The 18,151-nt window shown below is 46.0% G+C and overlaps 2 protein-coding genes across 2 annotated transcripts in view; one reads left to right on the forward strand and one right to left on the reverse strand.

Moving 5' to 3' along the window:
- Nucleotides 1-18,151, reverse strand: part of LOC140208596 (uncharacterized) — a 587,054-nt gene that overhangs the window by 123,955 nt on the left and 444,948 nt on the right. The gene's annotated exons all lie outside the window — the stretch shown is intronic.
- Nucleotides 1-18,151, forward strand: part of LOC140207852 (uncharacterized) — a 74,149-nt gene that overhangs the window by 24,157 nt on the left and 31,841 nt on the right. Inside the window, 5 exon segments of the mRNA XM_072276403.1 lie at nt 4,542-4,628; nt 4,782-5,273; nt 5,429-5,596; nt 5,771-5,974; nt 7,362-7,449. Coding sequence (XP_072132504.1) covers nt 4,542-4,628; nt 4,782-5,273; nt 5,429-5,596; nt 5,771-5,974; nt 7,362-7,449 — 1,039 coding nt within the window.

The following is an 18,151-nucleotide window of genomic DNA, read 5'->3' on the forward strand; positions in this document are numbered from 1 at the left end:
CTCTGTTCCCACATCCACTGTCCTGAAGGACGTCTGTTCTCTGTCCAATGTAGCCTGTGGGACTTTTCTCCAGAATCCCACTTTCTCCTGTGGGATCTCGCTTTCTCCAATCCCCCCTTTTCCCTATGCCGATTTTGCTTCAGAATCACTCATTCTTAAATGGGTATCTCTCCTCCGGATCCCCCTTCCTCCTTCCTTATCTCTGCTCCCTTCCCATTCCCGCAGTGGTATGTCACTTTCCCCTCCACCTTCCTCCTGTGTGTAGTTCTCTTCCCCATCTCTCCTCTGGAGATCTGGTTTCCCCTTTCCCCTCCCTCTTTATGGTCTATCTTCCCTCTTCGTCCTTCCTCCAGTGGCACTCTATTTTACTCTACTTCTTTCCCCTGTGTGATCTTTCTTCCCCATCCCTCTTCCTCCTGTGCGATCACTCTACCCTGTACCACTCACTCTGGTAACACTCTTCCCCATTGCTCCTTACTCCCGTGGTTATCTCTTCCCAATTCTCCTTCCCTCTTTATGGTCTCCCTTCCCCATCCTGTGTCATCCTCTGTGATATCTTTTACTCGATCACCATTAATCCAGTGGCAATCTATCTTCCCCATCCTCCTGCGTCCTGTTGGCTCTCTCTTTTCCAATCCCCCTGCATCGTATGTGTAATCAACTTCCTTATTCCACTACCTCCTGTTGGATCGCTCTTTCCAATCAATTTTCCTAATTTGGAGATCCCTTCTCCCCATCCCTCTTACTCAGGATGGGATCACTCTTCTCCATCCCCCCTTCTCCTCGGAGAATCTCTGTTCACTACCCCTGTTGTTCCTGTGTCTTCTCTATTCCCCATTCCACTTCCTTCAGTGGGATCTCTCCTACCTATACCCTATCCCCCGCGTAGCGATCTCCCTTCCCCATTCCCGTTACTTTCCTCAGTTTTTTCTTCCCATCCATATTCCTCCTGTCAGGTCTCTGTCATCCTCAATCCACCTGTAGCGAACTTTTTCAAAACTCACTTTCTTCTGTGCTATCTCTCTTCCCCACCCTCCTTTCTCTTGTCGGAACTCTCTTCCCCAATTCTCTTCCCTCTGTTGGATCTCTCTTTTCCCGGTCATCTATCCATCCCCGATCACACTCTGCTTTGGGAAGTCTCTCTTTCCTAACCCCATTCCTTCTGTGAGATTTTCTCTTCCCCATCCCCCCTTCCAGTAGCCGGCTCTCCCTTCACAGTTCCAATTGCTCCCGTGGTATCTCTTTCCCCTTTCCCTGTTTCTCCTTTGATATCTCTCATTCCCTATCTTCCTTTCTGATGTTCGATCTCAAGTCAACTCAAGTCAAGTTTATTGTCATTTCTACCATAAACTGCCGATACAGTACACAGTAAAAAACGAAGCAACGTTCCTCCATAACCCTGGTGCTACATGAAAGAACACAAAACTACACTAGACTATGTGAGACAGCACAAGGCTACACTAGACTACATAAAACAACATAAAAACTGCACTAGAGTGCAGACCTGCTCAGGACTACATAAAGTGCACAAACAGTGCAGGGCAGTACAATAATTAATAAACAAGACAATAGGCACAGTAGAGGACAAATTACAATATAATAATAAATGATGTAGATATCAGTCCAGACTCTGAGTATTGAGGAGAGTGATGGCTTCCTTCTCCCTATTTCTCCTGTGGCATCTCTCTTCCTCTTGTGGGACTCATCTCCCCATTCCACTTCCATCTCGGGGCCTTAACTTCCCCATCCGCCACCTTGTGACATCTCTGTTCTCCATCCCCATATCTACTGCCGGACCTGTCTTCCCATCTCCCTTAGACCCTTGAGATCTCTTTACCCACCCACTTCATTCTGTGAGAGCTCTTTGCCCCAAACCCCTTCCTCCTGTAGAATTCTACTTCCCCACCCATATTCTCCTCCTATTGGATCTCCCTTCTTCCTCAATAATCCCTCTTCCCCATATTCTTTGTGATCTTCCTTCGGCAAACCGCTTCCTCCTGTGGAATCAGTCTTCCGCATTGCCCTTCCTCCTGTACGTATCTCTTTTCCCCTATCCTGTTCCTCCTCTGCGAATACTCTTCCCGATCGTCAGATCTATCTCCCCATCCTCATTCCTCCTGTCTGAAATCACTTCCCCATCCACCTATAGCGACCTGTTTTAAATCACCCTCCTCTTATTATGCGATCTATCTCACCATCCCCATTCCTCCAGTCGGAAATCTCTTTCCAATCCCCTTCCCTGTGCGACCTTTCTTCTCCATCCTCTATCCTTCTCTGGGATCTCTATAGCTCATTCTCTGTGGCTATTCCCATACTTTCTGCTTTGTGAAATCTCTGCTCCCCATCCCAATTCCTCCTTTGGGATCTCTATGGCCCATCCCGTCTTCCAAATATCGGATATCGCTTCCCTCTCCCTTTATGCCATGGGACCTCCCTTCCCAAGTCCTTTTCCTCCAGTGGGGTTTCCATTTCTCCACCCACCTTACTCTTGAGTGTTCTCTCCTCCGTTCGTTTCATCCTTTTGTATCTGTTTTACCCATCTGCCGGATCAATTTACTCCAACTGCCGGATCACCCGTACCTTTTCCCTTCCTCCTTTGAGATCTCTTTTGCCCAATCCCACATCCTTTTCCGGTGATCATTATTTTAACAAACCCCTTCTTCCCGTGTGCTCGCTCTCTCTCCACACCCCCTTTCCTCCTTTGGAAACTTCCTTCCCCATCCCCTTCTTCATGTGGAATCACTTTTACCCAATCCCCCTTCCTCGTGTGGAACCTCTCTGCTCCTGTGGCATCGAGGTTTCCTTCATTGTTTGTAATCTCTCTTCCCCGTCCCTCTTCCTCCTTTGGGCTTCTCTATTTCGCAACGCCAGTCATCCTGTTGCATATACCTTCCATATCTCCATTCCCACTGTGGGGATATTGTTTAGCCATTCCACTTCCCTGTCTGTGATCTCTCTTCCGCATCCCCGTTCCTCCTGTGGCATCTCCCTTCACCAGCCCCTGCGTCTTTTGGAGATCTCTCCTCCCCGTCCCGATTTTTTTCAATGGGATCTCTCTTTATCATCCGGCTTGCTCCCGTCTGATCTCTCTTCCCCATCAGCTTTGCTCCTGTCGGATAATTCTTCCACATCCCTCCCCCACGTGTGGGATTTCTGTTCCCCATCACCTTCCTCCCGTGGGATTTCTATTCCCTATCCCCCTTTCTCCTGTGGGATCCACATCACTCTTTCCTAAGTGCGAATCCTTCCCCATGCACTTTCCACATTTGGGGATCCCTCCTCCATGTCCCGTTCTTTCTGTATATATCTCTCTTCCCAATCGGTCTTCCTCCTGTTGTATGCCTGTTACGCATGCGCCTTGCTCCTGTTGGATCTCTGCCACATCACCGCCCCTTTTGTCGGATCTTTCATGTACATCCGCCTTCCCCCTGTGGCGATCTCCATCCCCATCTCCCTTCGTTCTGCAGGCATCTCCCTTCTGCAACTACCTTCTGCCTTTGGGAACTCTCTTCCCCATGCTACTTCCACCTTTAGAGATCGCTCTTCCCCATTTCCTTTCATCCTGTGTAATCTCAGTTCACGTCCCCCTTCTGCCCATGGCATCCTTTTTGCCGTCCCCCTTTCTGCTGGGAGATATCAGTTTCCAGTCCGCTTTCTCCTGTGGGATCTTATTTCCTCATCACCGTTCCTACTGTGAGAATTCTCTTCCCCATCACCATTCCCTGTCGTTCTTCCACCTTTGGGTATCCCTCTTCCCCATCATACACCGTCCTGTGGGATCTCCCTTTACCGTCCATCTTCCTCTTGTGGGATCACACTTTCCGACCCCCTCCCTTCACTGGAATGTCTCTTCCCTCTTCATCTTCTTCCTGTTGGATCTCTCTTCCCCGTCTGCCTTGCTTCTGTCAGGTGTTTTTAACCATCCCCTTCCTCCTGTCTCTCCCTTCCTCCAGTAGGGAATATCTCTTCCGCATGTCTCGCGCCTGGGATCTCACTTCCCATTCCCGGATCCTTCTTGTTACCGTCCTTCCCTATTTTCTCTTCCTCCTGTGGAATCTGTCCTCCCTAATTCCCTTCCCACTCTGGAAACTCTCTTTCCAATGTTCTCTTTGGCGATTTCACTTCCCCATTCCCGTTGCCCTGTGATGATCTCTCTCCTCCTTCCTCATTTCCCATCTGTCTACCCATCCCTTTTCCTGCGTTGGGTGTAACTTGCAGCATCTCCCCTGAGCAATTTCCCACGGACAGCTCTTCTCTAGGAAAGCTGTTTGCACCCTTCCGACCCTCTCACATCAGGCACGTTTTTCTCACCATCAGGGAATGAGACAGAATATGTAGAGTTTACAGGGTCACACTGACAGACTAAATTACTGACATTCGGTGTATACCCTGGAGCTGGGCAGTGAGGGATATTGACAGTGATGGGAACTCCGATCAGTGATTCACTGAAGGGTTTAATGTTTCCTGAAATATCCGAGTGAGAGAAATTCCCTCAAACCCACGATTTGAATAACTTTGTTCATTAATTTTTCTGTGTTTAGACTTGGGGCGAATAAACTGGGAGATTCAGGAGTGAAACTGGTGTCTGCGGCTCTGAGGAACCCAGAGTGTAAAATACAGAAACTGGGGTAAGTACCAGACTGTGGGAGATTGTGTTTACAGTCACTGCGTCTGACACTGAACATTAATGTGATGAGTAATTGTATTACTGATAAACACTGGGGATTTGTACCGTCTCCTGTCTCTCTGTGTCCTTCACCCTCACTCTGTCTCATCTCCAGGCTACACAAGGTCAGTCTCACCCAATCTGGTGCCGACGATCTCGCCTCCGCTCTCTGTACAAACCAATCACTGAGAGAGTTGGATCTGAGTGGTAATGAACTGGGAGATTCAGGAGTGAAACTGGTGTCTGCGGCTCTGAGGAACCCGGAGTGTAAAATACAGAAACTGGAGTAAGTACCAGACTGTAGGAGATTGTGTTTACAGTGACTGGGTGTCTGATGCTGAACATTAATTTGATCAGTAATTGTACCGATAAGCTCTGGCGATTTGTACCGTCTCCTGTCTAAGTGTCTTTCTCCCTCACTCTCTCTCATCTCTAGTCTAGAAAATGTCGGTCTCACAAATTCTGGTGCCGAGGATCTCGCTTCTATTCTCAGTACAAAGCCATCACTGACGGAGCTAAAACTGACTGATAATAAATTGGGAGATTCAGGAGTGAAATTGATATTTGCTTCTCTGTGGAATCTGGAGTGCAAAATACAGACACTGGAGTAAGTACCAGACTGTGGGAGATTGTGATTACCGTCACTGGGTGTCTGACAATGAACATTAATGTGATCAGTAATTGTGTTACTGATAAACACTGGGGATTTGTACCGTCTCCTGTCTCTCTGTGTCCTTCACCTTCACTCTCTCTCATCTCCAGGCTGGGGAAGGTCGGTCTCACAGATTCTGGTGCCGAGGATCTCCTCCCCGCTCTGAGTACAAACCTATCAGTGACAGGTCTGAGTCTGGTATCAAACTCGCTTACAGACGGATCTGTCCCCGCTCTCCACCGTCTCATGTTGACCCTCTCGAGTCTGGAGAGGATCTGGTGAGCATTTGTGTTTGATGTTGAATGTGATTAAAATATCATCGGATATGTGGATCCACGGGTTTTTTGGTAATATTTGTCTGTGAGTGTTGTTGAAATATTAACCCCAGCCCGCTGGTACTGACAATGTTGTGTAATCTCTTTATTTCATCTTTATTCTTCCATCTGTTTCAGGCTCTGGGAAAATCAGTTCAGTCAGACTGGGGAGAAGGAACTGAGATCTCTACAGGAAGACAGACCCGGACTGAAAGTGATCGTGTGAATATCTGAATGTGTGAACATCCCCGTCCGCGGGATGGGAACATTTTGGCCGATTTCCCGCCCTTCCCTTTCACGGCCGTGCTCCAGGCTTAATTCCCAACGCTTCTCACGGACCCTGCTTCTATGACGTCAGAGGCGAATTCACAATCACGTAATTCTGCCTTCTGTCCAGTGGCTGCCCGGGTGTGTGTTTCTCCAGAGGTACCTTGGGGGATTAGACAGGCAGGGAGAGCCCAGCGGTGTGGATACCGGGGTGTCCTGCTGACGGGCCACAATCCGAAATATCGACTGTACTCTTCTCCATGCCTGGCCTGCTTAATTCCTCCAGCATACTGTGTGTGTTGCTTGAATTTCCAGCATCTACAGATTTTCTCTTGTTTCTAAGGAAATTATTTTTCTCACATTGTTGACAACAGTACATTTAGCAATCTAGCAGATATAATGATGTTAATTTGACAAATACCTCGGTAGTCACCCTAGATCCCGAACACGACTCTGAAATGCGATTTTATAATCATCGGTTCCCTGACGCAGAGTGACTGTGAGAAACGGGACTGATTATTCAACCTGTCACTCGTTGTCGCTGGTAGTTAATTGTGTGTGACTAAATGACTTTGAGCAAGCGTATTTATTCCCACAAGTTATAAAGTCATACACTGTTTAATTTACATTTGTCATGATGAAATAAATAGGCTGAGTATCTTCCTGTCTTGGTGTTGGATTTGAGTCTTATTTCGGGATAAACTGCAACCTGGTTTTACCGGTGCCCCGTGCACTGCAACAGAGGGCCAGATCTCCACACGCTGAGCCAGTAACGTCTCAGCTCGTGGCTGAAGGAGGTCGGTCTCGCAAAGATACATGCCCAGGACTCCTCCCCCGCCCAACCGCTGCCAACCCAGCGCACTCCTCGCTCAACAGCCACCAAACGCCCTCTGCTCGTCGTCCCACCCCCGCGTTCTGCTCGCTACACCACTCCACACTTTCCTCGCCCCCCATCTCGCGCTCTCCTTGCACCCCAAACTCCAGCCCCGCACATTCTCCTCACTTCTGCCCCTCCCTCGCGCCTCCGCCCCCGAACTCTCTCCAACCTATCCCCACGACACAGTCCATAGACCTCCATTTTTATATCATCCCTGTGCCTATCTAAGGGTATCTTATATGTTGCTAATGCATCTGTTCCAATCACCACTCTCGGCAGGGCAGTCCAGGCACCCGCCACTCTCTGTAAAAATAAGACACCCCCACTAAAACTTCCTTCACTCACCTAAAATTAGGTGCATATCTTAGCTCCTCTTAAAGGCCCTCAATGAATATGCTACTAGCACCACCCCAGGGGTCCACCATAGTCTGTGTTTAAAAAAAAACGATACCCTCCTTATCTCCTTTGGATTTACCCCATCTCACCTTAAATATATGCCCTCTGTCATTCGGTATTTCGACCCATGTAAAAGATGTTGTCTCTCTACTCTATGCATTCCTCTTGTAATCTTATTTTCACCCTCAGCCCGCTCCTCTCCCATGACGGGGCAATCGGGATTATACGCACCACTCCTCTGGAGTTTTACATAGCTCTCCATGCCAGAATATTTCATGTAATGTCGCAATCTCTTATCTTTTTAAGCAGCTTCATGAGCGGCACCCTGCCAAAGACCTTCTGAAAATCCAAGTAAACAATACCCATTTACTCCTTCGTCTACACTGCCTGTAATTTATTCAAAAAATACAACAGACGGCGAGCAATATTTCCTCTTCAGGAAACCAAACAGATTTTGTCCTATTGTATTGGGTGTCTCCAGGTACTTTGAAAACTCATCCTTAGTAAAGTAGTCCAATATTTTCCTTAAAACTGTAGTCAGGCAAGCTAGCCTATAATTTCCTGTTTTGTTTCTCTTCCTTCTTAAGGAGTGGAGTGATATTTGCACTTTTCCAGGTGGTCCGTGATTCCTTTGTCCCCCACCCATTAGCACCTCTGCAGCATCATATCCACTATTGACTCTCCTTTGCTCTTTACATATCTGAAATAAACACGTTTGCATCCTCGGACATATAAGGTGGAGGGGGGACGGTGAGGAGGGAGGGGTGCGCTGTGCGAAGACGCAGTGGTGTGGAAGGGGGAGAAGTAAGGAGGGGCGTCTATCTTAGAGAGGGGAGCTGAAGAATAAGGAAGCCCGGAAAGGGGGCGGCGAGCGCATCCCACAAATATTTCCTGCCTCCATCTCCTGCAGGAGCTGGGCAGTAACGGGGAAAAGCTAATCGCAAATCGGGGAATATTGATCTCATATTGGATATGACTAATCAGATTAGAAACTCAACTATTTGACATCCATCCCCTAAGGTCCCGAACAGGAGAAGAATAGGGAATGGAACCCCGTCCTCAAACACTGAGTGAAGCTCCGTCCCGACTATCCTGTCAAACACTACCAGTTCAGACACAACGTGATGCTCCCTTCACACAGTCCTGGGGTCAGACACTGAGTGAAGCTCCTTCCGCATCGGCACATAACACAGTTCTGAAGTGAGATAGTCTGAAACTCCCTCCGCACCGTCCTATCACATATTCTCGTGAAGACACAGGTGAAAACTCCTTGCATAACGTCCCGTTACACACTGCCATGTTCACACAGACTGAAGCTCCGTACATATCGTTCAATTATGCCCTCCCCGGCCCAAACACAGAAAACGTCTGAGAGTGAAATATATCAGCTATGTGTTTCGGTTGAAAAAGAATAGAGAAGAGACTCCGCCGTGTTCAGCATGGAATTGGGGCACAAAGAAACATTTCCCTCTTCCACTATGCCCCTCTCCCCTACACGCACACTAACACATACGAGATGAATATTTGGAGGGGAGATCACAGAGACGGGGAGAAAAGTAGAGGAGCGAGGAGGTCGCGCAGACGGGGAGAAGCGTAGGGGATGGAGGAAAGGAATTGGGGAGACAGAAAGTGGAGTAGAGACGGATGTAGAAGGGGGAAGAGAATTCACAGAAAGTAGGAGGGAGGAAGGGTATGCAGAGATTTGCACATCTCAGGAGCAAAGCGATTAACAATCCCATTGGACATCTAGCGTTGAGTAATAGCCCAGGATTAAATCGAAGATGGGAATAATTTTGCTACAGCAGACCCAGCCCGTTTCCGTCCACTCCAATCGTCTGCAATCCTAATGGAACGCCATCCCTTCGCTTTCACTGTCACGGACCGCACTCTCTACCAATGTCATGGTCCGGTCCATAAAGTCCGTATTCCGGTTCACGGTCCGGTCTATCGACCTTTGCTCCAGGTTTCCCTATCTACCCTGTTTCTGTTCTTGTTGAGCTAATTGAGGCAGCTGGTTCTCGTTGGGACTGGCTGCATAAATACCTTCAGAGACCAGGGCGTGGCTGCTGGATTGTTCTTGTCCTTACTCCTTGTATCCCTTCCTCTGCCTTCTGTTTCCTCGCCTGAAGCCCTGCCCTGCCTTGTCTTGCCGGTAACTCTCGCCTCGTCTCGCCTGCAGTTTTGTCCAGGAACCATCCTGTACCTAGCTCCCTTCATGTCCCTTGCCTCCGCCCAGGTAAGCCAGACCGTCTTGCCGTTACCGGGGGTTGGTTCTGTCCCTTCCAGTCCCTTGCCTCTGTCGGGTGATGATCCGCGCCCTGCCCAGGTGATCCGCGCCCTGCCCAGGTGGACCGCGCCCTGACCCGGAAGGGCCTGTCTCCAGCCTCCAGCCCAGCCTCGCTTCAAGTCTACTGCCTCCTGCCTCGCCTCAGGTCTCCTACGTCCAGCCTCCAGCCTCGTCTCAAGTCTCCTGCCTCCAGCCTCCAGCCACGCCTCGCCTCAAGTCTTCTGCCTCCAGCCTCGCCTCGCCTGAAGTCTCTTGCCTCCAGCCTCCAGCCTCGCCTCAAGTCTCAAGCCTTCAGCCTCGTCTCTTGCCTGGCCTCAAGCCTGAAGACTCCAGCCTCCTGCCTAGCCCCAAGCCTGAAGACTCCAGCCTCTAGCTTCTTGCCAAGCCAAGCCAAGCCAAGTCTCTAGTCTCTAGCCTCTTGCCAAGCCAAACCAAGTCTCTAGCCTCTTGCCAAGCCAAGTATTTAGCCTCTAGCCTCAAGCCTGAAGACTCCAGCCTCCTGCCTCCTGCCAAGTCTAGTCTCTAGCCTCAAGCCTGAAGATTCCAGCCTTGTCCTTGCCTAGCTCTGGGGTTCGAGCCAGAGGCAAGACCCAGGTACTGGGTCCTTGTCAAGTTTCTGGCTCGGAGTCCAAGCCCGGGCTCCTAACTCCCTTGTCCAGTCCTGTTCCGGGTTCCCGGTTTTCGTGTCCATGTCCTTGCCATCGCCCTGTATCCTAGTCCTGTCCCTAGTACTTCAGTGTCTGTGTCTTGCACTTGGGGCCGTCCCCAGCCACCGCCTTATGACAACCAAACCCCACCCATTTCCATTTATTCCCACTACCCGCACACTCAATGGGACCCCACCTTTTCATATTTACTCCAACCATCCGCACTCCCAATGAGACCGCAAGCCTTCTCAGGGCTGCGTTTATGGAATTTGACAAGACGCTGATGGGGTTATTTGTTAAAAAGGCTTCGGACACTGCAATCGGATATTGGGAATTTGATTGTTCTCTCTCAAGTCACTGGTAAGTGACCATCTAAACTCTCTCTACGTCACCCCCACAGAGTGTGATCCTACACCTCATTTTATCCCCAGTGTGGGCACAGAGTGATACTGTGGCACAGGTCAAACACAGTGGTGACTCCATCTACTTTATCCCACAGCCTTCCTACAGCTGCTCGATCAGAACCACAGAATAATCCAACAGTGGCCTCACTGACGTCTTGTACAGCTGTAGTGTGTCATCCCCAGAACTTAATTCTGTGTCCTGACCGATGAAGGCCAGCCTCGTACACCTGTTTCACCACCCGAGTTCTGCCTGAGCAACTATCACTGTTCTGTCTCAAACCACAAGGCCATAAGAGTTAGGAGCAGAATTCGGCCATTTGTCTCGAATCTGCTCAGTCATTAGATGATGGCTGATCCATTTCCCCCTCTGTCTCACTGTCTCTGCACCCCTCCGTCTCTCCTTTCATGCCCTGACTTGTCAAGAATATATCAACTTCCACTTTAAGTACACCCAGTGACTGGTGGCAGCAGCCAACGGTGTCAATGAACTTCACCATTTCATTATTCGCTGGCGAAATAAATCCTCACTTCCGTTCTAAATTGACATCCCCACATCCACTTTATCTTGACCTTTCAATATTAGACTTCCAACACTATATAGTGTCATGTGACCGGCAACAATGAATATAGAATTGAGTCAGGGTTTTATAAACAAACATAAACATTATTTAAACTCTGCTCAATAATAGAGAAAAGTATTCCAACGACTAAATTAACCGGAAGTTAACAGCTGTACAGAAACTCGGGAACAGTTCTTAAAAAAGTAAATTCCAAAACAGTTTTTAAAGTGGTAAATTCGAACGCAGTCTTAAAGTGGTAAATTCGAAAGTCCAGGTGATTTGCCCAGTCAATAAGGAGAGACTTCTCTGGAAACCGATTTCTTCGAAGATGTGAAGTTACTGCTGATTCTCCAAAGGATTCACGACGAAGGAAATAAAACGGCTTAAAGGAACTGACCTTTTTCTGGCAACTGGACACTGCACAAACTTCCCTGATCTTGCAGGAGTTATCTCAGATACAGGTCGCTTTTCTGAACGAATCCTCAATAAGGTCGATCCTTCATTAAACCGCGGAATGACTCCAACTTTATTCCGATCCTTCAGTTTCCCGTCCTTTAGTAAGGTCTTCACTCTCCAGTACTACTGTAAAGGTAGATCAAAAAATACACCAACAAAGGTAGCAGTGATTGGTGAAACTGCCGGCACAACGATGTAACTTTACAATAGAAATTAAAACTCCGTTTGAAAACGAAACTGCGTCATGAGACGAATATGCAGCATAACGGAGTAACTGACGATCTAAACTGAAAACTAACTGCATCACAACAGGGATCCCGTTATATACCTGGTGATAACATGTCATCACGTGACCTCACATCGGCGGGAAAATTACATCATCCCACCATCACAAGACCATTACATCATGGTCATGAGATACCCAATTACATCATGGTGATAAGACAGTCACAAGACACCCATGAGGTATGTAACACCTCCCTCCAGAAAGGGAAATGTTTGACTTATATGAACAGAATTTTAACATTAACTATTTACAAAAAAATACAAATGTATAACATTTACAACCTACACAATAGACACAGTATTATCATACAGCACCTTACAAACTAATATCCAGTAGGTGTGTTACAAATATTAAAATACCACTCCATAAAAAAATTACATTGTACATTCAACATCTAGATAGACAGTGAGCAATCACATTATCTTTGTCTTTAATATGAGTTATCAAAATATTATACTCCTATAAACATCAAACTCTGTTGCTGAATTGGAGTTTGATTTGTTTCCTTAACCACTTTACTTAACCAAGCCTGGACGATCAACATAACTAAGATAAGTCACCGTGGCATGACCAAATTCACTTACAGCTAAGTTAATAGTTCAGTTAGCTTTTCAAAGCTTTTCAAACTTTCTCAGTAATATGTGCTTTCCAATTATCATTTCCTGTAACTAAATCATCAATATCCAGTCTACAAACACATTCTTCGATTGTAACAACGGATGATGCAATCCGGGTCATATTATGATCGAGGAACGTGTCTGTAGACCGGATATTGAACTTTTTGCTGTTGGACTCCGCCATATTACACCGAGATACAACACTGGGCGTCACGGAAGGTTGTTCCTGCCTGTGGCCATCGAACTTTGCAGCCCCTCCCGTGAAGGGTCAGACACCCTGAGCCAACAGGCTGGTCCTGGACTTATTTCCATCTGGCATAGTTTGCATTTTGTTGTTTGATTGTTTGTGGATTTAGTACTGCTATACTTATGCTCTATTCTTGGTTGTGCGGCTGTAACGAAACCCCATTTCCCTCGGGATCAATAAAGTATATTTATCTATCTATCTAATGTAAGTATCTGTGTCTTTTAACCCCTGAATTACAGAGTTAATCATTCACTGGAAAGTACCTGGTGCATTCTTCATCCCAAAGGGAAGTCATCTAACCCTGATAAGGTTACAAATGCAGAAATCTCTCTACCTCTGTCCGTCAATGGAACACACCAATAACCTTTTAACAAATCAATCTTTGTATGGAACTTTGCTTGTCCAACTTTGTCTACACAATCATCTACCCTAGGGATTGGATACGATTCAGTTTCTGTCACAGCATTCACCTTCCTGTAATCTGTAAAAAATCTAATACTACTATCTGGCTTAGGTACCATAACATACGGTGAACTCCAATTCGAATTAGAAGGTCTAATAATAGTATTTTCTAACATATACTTAATTTCTTGTTCAAAAAGTTCAGATTTTCACCTGTTCATCCGATATGGATGTTGCTTTATGGGTTTTGTATCTCCAACATCTACAGCATGCGAAGCTACTGTGGTTCTTTTAGGAACGTCTGGAAATAAATCCCGATATTTAAAAATTAACTGCTTCATCCACTGTCTCTGCTCTGACAGTAAATGAGCTAATTTCTCATCAATATTTTCCAAAACTGTTGAGTTTGGTAATCTGGCAGAAATAATGTTTGGTTCAAAATGAGTTTCAGACGAAAGGAGTGTAGGAGGAGGAGAAGATAGCAGCGCGACGCTGCGCGCACGGCCTCTCCGGTGAGTGATATTTGTAATCTGTCAAGCAAGGGACAGTGCACAATTCTGATTTGATGGAGACGGACGAGAGAGTACGGAGGAACATCTGGAAAACTTCTGAAATGCCCGCTTCGCTGCCGCTGCTACTGTGTGGTAACTGGAATCTCCGGCGCTCAAGGCCCCGAAATCCTCGGCTTTGCTTGTTTCAGCGGCCAGGGAGAGGTCGAAGGCGCATGGCAGAGGATGGCGCTCGGGAGGCTGTATCGGAGGGGCTGGTCGGAGGCTCGAAGGTTTCGGATGGACGGACTCGGGGTCGGCTGTGTCCTGCTGCTTCCAAGGCATCGGCAAGTTGTCGGTGCCTTGGAGGTTTATGGCAGAGAGTTTCTCCCTTTTGCCTCCTGCTATCAGGGATTCAGGAGTCGATCGGGACTTGAAACTTTTTTTACCATGCCAATAATCTGTTCATCAAATTATGGTATTGCTTTGCACTGCTGTAACTATATGTTAAAATTATGTGGTTCTGTCAGTATTAGTCTTTGGTTTGTCCTGTTTTCTGTGATATCGCTATGGAGGAACATTGTATCATTCCTTAATGCATGCATGCATTTCTAAATGACAATAAAAGACGACTGAGTGTTCTCATAATCTATAAAAAAATACAGACCAGAAAACTTAAGTGAGAGGCTAACTCAGAAAAATGAATCATCACTATGGAAGAAAAGATTAACCAGTGGAATGAGTATGACCCTCCATGGGAGACATCCCAACGATCTGAGCAGAGCAGATGTTGACAAGGAAGCATTGAGCACCTGACTGAGAGTTGGAGACCTCTTCCCTGAAATGGGGTGTTCCTTGCAGAAATACAGGACAAGATGGTCAACAATAAAAAAAATCAAAAATACATACAATACAAACAAACATCCTGCCGATGCTTATGGCCCTTGTGGCTAAAGGGATCAGGGGGTATGGAGGGAAGGCTGGTACAGGGTTCTGAGTTGGATGATCAGCCATGATCATACTGAATGGCGGTGCAGGCTCGAAGGGCCGAATGGCCTACTCCTGCACCTATTTTCTATGTTTATGTTTCTACAAGGCAATAAATGCAGAAAATGCCAAGAAAAAACAGACACAATCCAACACATTCCAGAATCCTGCAGCAGTATAACTCAATTTAATTACTTATGCAGGTACAATCAAGCAGCAAATATCATTCACCAAAATCTTGTTTTAAAATAGAAACACATGAATGACCACCGTAACTTCATTAAGGCAACATAAATTCAAACCTGATCCAGTTAGGGACAGAATCTCAATTTATATGATAATCAATACATTATTTCAGATAGGACAATCTGTAATAACCATCCAGGTATAATATTACTGGATAAACAAGCAGGAACAATTCCCTCAATAGATAAAACCATTCCCAACACACACATGTTCCTCGACTGGTGGAGCACCTCACCACAGGCATTGTTTGTGTCAGTCAGACAAACTAATTATTTTCTCTGCCAATTAGCTTCCAAATGTTGCTACTTTGTCATCCGTTGCCACGCCCCGCTGCTGATTCCTTTCTCCTCATCATATGTTCTTACCCCAACCATCCTCCAGAGCCCCAAACTCTGCCCTGTGCAGACCTGCCTCTGGTTTCTGACCCTGCTCCGTTGAACATCTAACTAATGGTTTCCCATTCTGTTTTCAGTCTTCAGAGGCCAGTGGTGTTTTCTAACAACACTTTAGAAGCAGAGAAAAATGACCCATAATGTGCAAATGAGCCCAGAATAAGGAGGTTAACTCCCAATGTCATTCTTCCTCAGCCCAGAGATTTCAAGGGTGAAGAACATGTCAGATAGAACTGCAGCCAGCTCGACTTTTTCAGTCTGCAGAGAATTCAAGGAAAACCTCTTCACCCACAGAGTGGTGACTATTTCGAACCCATCGCACAGCGAGAGCAAGAAGGGAACAACAGGGGAGGATTTAAAGGGACTGTTGTGGAACAGAATCACTGGCAGTGTCCAGCCGGCCTGAGTTGACTCTCTACTATACACAAGTTGTGTTATAAATTCACTAAGTATTGGAGACAGAGTTTAAAATAGAACTGATTTATTTGTCTCAGATCCAAAATAATAAACTCCTGTCCCATTAAAGCAGAATATGCAACAGAAGAAACTCCTCCCATGCCCAGTGACCAGGGTGCAGACTGGGTGTGGTGAGCAACAGCGATAATTGCAGAGTTCAACACCGACTGTCACTCTCGAAATTGCATTCAGCAACGGTGATGGACAAATACCCAGCAAGCAGCTTATTGAAACTTGCTCCCCAGTGTGAACCCGGTAGTGTGTCACAAATAACATGCTGTAAGGTTTCACTGCTAATGTAATGGCTTCTTTGTAATGTTTCACTGCTGAGGTGATGGTTTCTCTGTAGCAGTAATGTTTATGTTACGACTGGAGATAACAGGGTTTTGGAATGCAGGGCTATCCAATGGGAGAAATGTTGTTCTTTCTTCTGAGTCTGGAAGAGAGATTTTTGCGGTCTTTTGACGGGGAGAGATGAGAAGACGCAAATAGAGAGAGTGGGCCCTTTTTCTTTATTTTTTGTTTCTTTAATAACCCTATAGTCAAAGTAAGAATTATAAAGCTCAATCATTTAATCGCCTATTGTGCACTGTTTGTTATTTCAGGGTACTGGTTTTTAACAGGGGACACATCACGCAGCATCCACCCAAACGAGATTTCTTAAGCTTGGCCGGGTTGTGGGTCTATCACCCCCCATATTAAGCTGCCAGCCAAATCGAGAGTTACATAAGGTTAGGTGACTGAGTGAATGGCTTCCCACATTCACAGCAGGTGAACGACCTCTGAACAGTCTGAACTCAATAATGGTTGATCTGGCTGAGAAAATCTCTTCCTAAAGTCTGAGCAGGAGATTGGCCACTACCCAGTGTGAACTTGGGGATAAACAGAGAGTAAGAGGTGGGGAGTTTCTTAAATCCATCTATTTTAATGCTAGGAGCATTGTAAGAAAGGTGGATGAGCTTAGAGCATGGATTGATACCTGGAAATATGGTGCTGTAGCTATTAGTGAAACATGGTTGCAGGAGGGGTGTGATTGGCAACTAAATATTACTGGATTTCGTTGCTTCAGGTGTGATAGAATCGGAGGGGCAAGAGGGGGAGGTGTTGCATTGCTTGTCAGAGAAAATAGTACAGCAGTGCTTTGGCAGGATAGATTAGAGGGCTCATCTAGAGAGGCTATTTGGGTGGAATTGAAGAATGGGAAAGGTGTAGTAACACTTACAGGGATGTATTATAGACCACCTAATGGGGAGCAAGAATTGGAGGAGCAAATTTGTAAGGAGTTAGCAGATATTTGTAGTAAGCACAAGGTTGTGATAGTGGGAGATTTTAATTTTCCACACATAGACTGGGAAGCCCATTCTGTAAAAGGGGTGGATGGTTTGGAGTTTGGAAAATGTGTGTAGGATAGTTCTTTGCAGCAATACATAGAGGTACCAACTAGAGAAGGGGCAGTGTTGGCTCTCCTGTTAGGAAATGAGATAGGTCAGGTGACGGAGGTATGTGTTGGAGAGCACTTCGGGTCCAGTGATCACAATGCCATTAGTTTCAACATGATTATGGAGAAGGATAGGATTGGACCCAGGGTTGAGATTTTTGATTACAGAAAGGCTAACTTTGAGGAGATGCAAAAGGATTTAGAAGGAGTGGATTGGGACAATTTGTTTTATAGGAAGGATGTAATAGAGAAATGGAGGTAATTTAAAGGTGAAATTATAGTGTACAGGATCTTTATGTTCCTGTTAGGTTGAAAGGAAAGGTTAAAAGCTTGGGAGAGCCATGGTTTTCAAGGGATATTGGAAACCTGGTTCGGAAAAAGAGAGAGACCTACAATAAATATAGGCAGCATGGAGTAAATGAGGTGCTTGAGCAATATAAAGAATGTAAAAAAGAATCTTAAGAAAGAAATTAGAAAAGCTAAAAGAAGATGTGAGGTTGCTTTGGCAAGTAAGGTGAAAATAAATCCAAAGGATTTCTACAGTTATATTAATAGAAAAATGATAGTGAGGGATAAAATTGGTCCCTTAGAGAATCTGAGTGGACAGCTATGTGCGGAGCCAAAAGAGATGGGGGAGATTTTGAACAATTTCTTTTCTTCGGTATTCACTAAGAAGGAGGATATCGAATTGTGTAAGGTAAGGGAAACAAGAAGGGTAGTTATGGAAACTATGATGTTTAAAGAAGAGAAAGTACTGGTGCTTTTAAAGAATATAAAAGTGGATAAGTCTCAAGGTCCTGACAGGATATCCCTCGGACCTTGAGGGAAGTTGGTGTAGAAATAGCAGGGACTATGACAGAAATATTTCAAATGTCATTAGAAACGGGGATAGTGCCGGAGGATTGGCGTAATGCTCAGGCGGTTCCATCATTTAAAAAGAGTTCTAAGAGTAAACCCAGAAATTATTGGCCTGTGCGTTTGACGTCAGTGGTGGGTAAATTAAAGTATTCTGAGAGATGGTATATATAATTATCTGGAAAGACAAGGTATGATTAGGGATAGTGAA

Source organism: Mobula birostris, chromosome 13 (assembly GCF_030028105.1).
Source record: "Mobula birostris isolate sMobBir1 chromosome 13, sMobBir1.hap1, whole genome shotgun sequence".
Lineage (NCBI taxonomy): Eukaryota > Metazoa > Chordata > Chondrichthyes > Myliobatiformes > Myliobatidae > Mobula > Mobula birostris.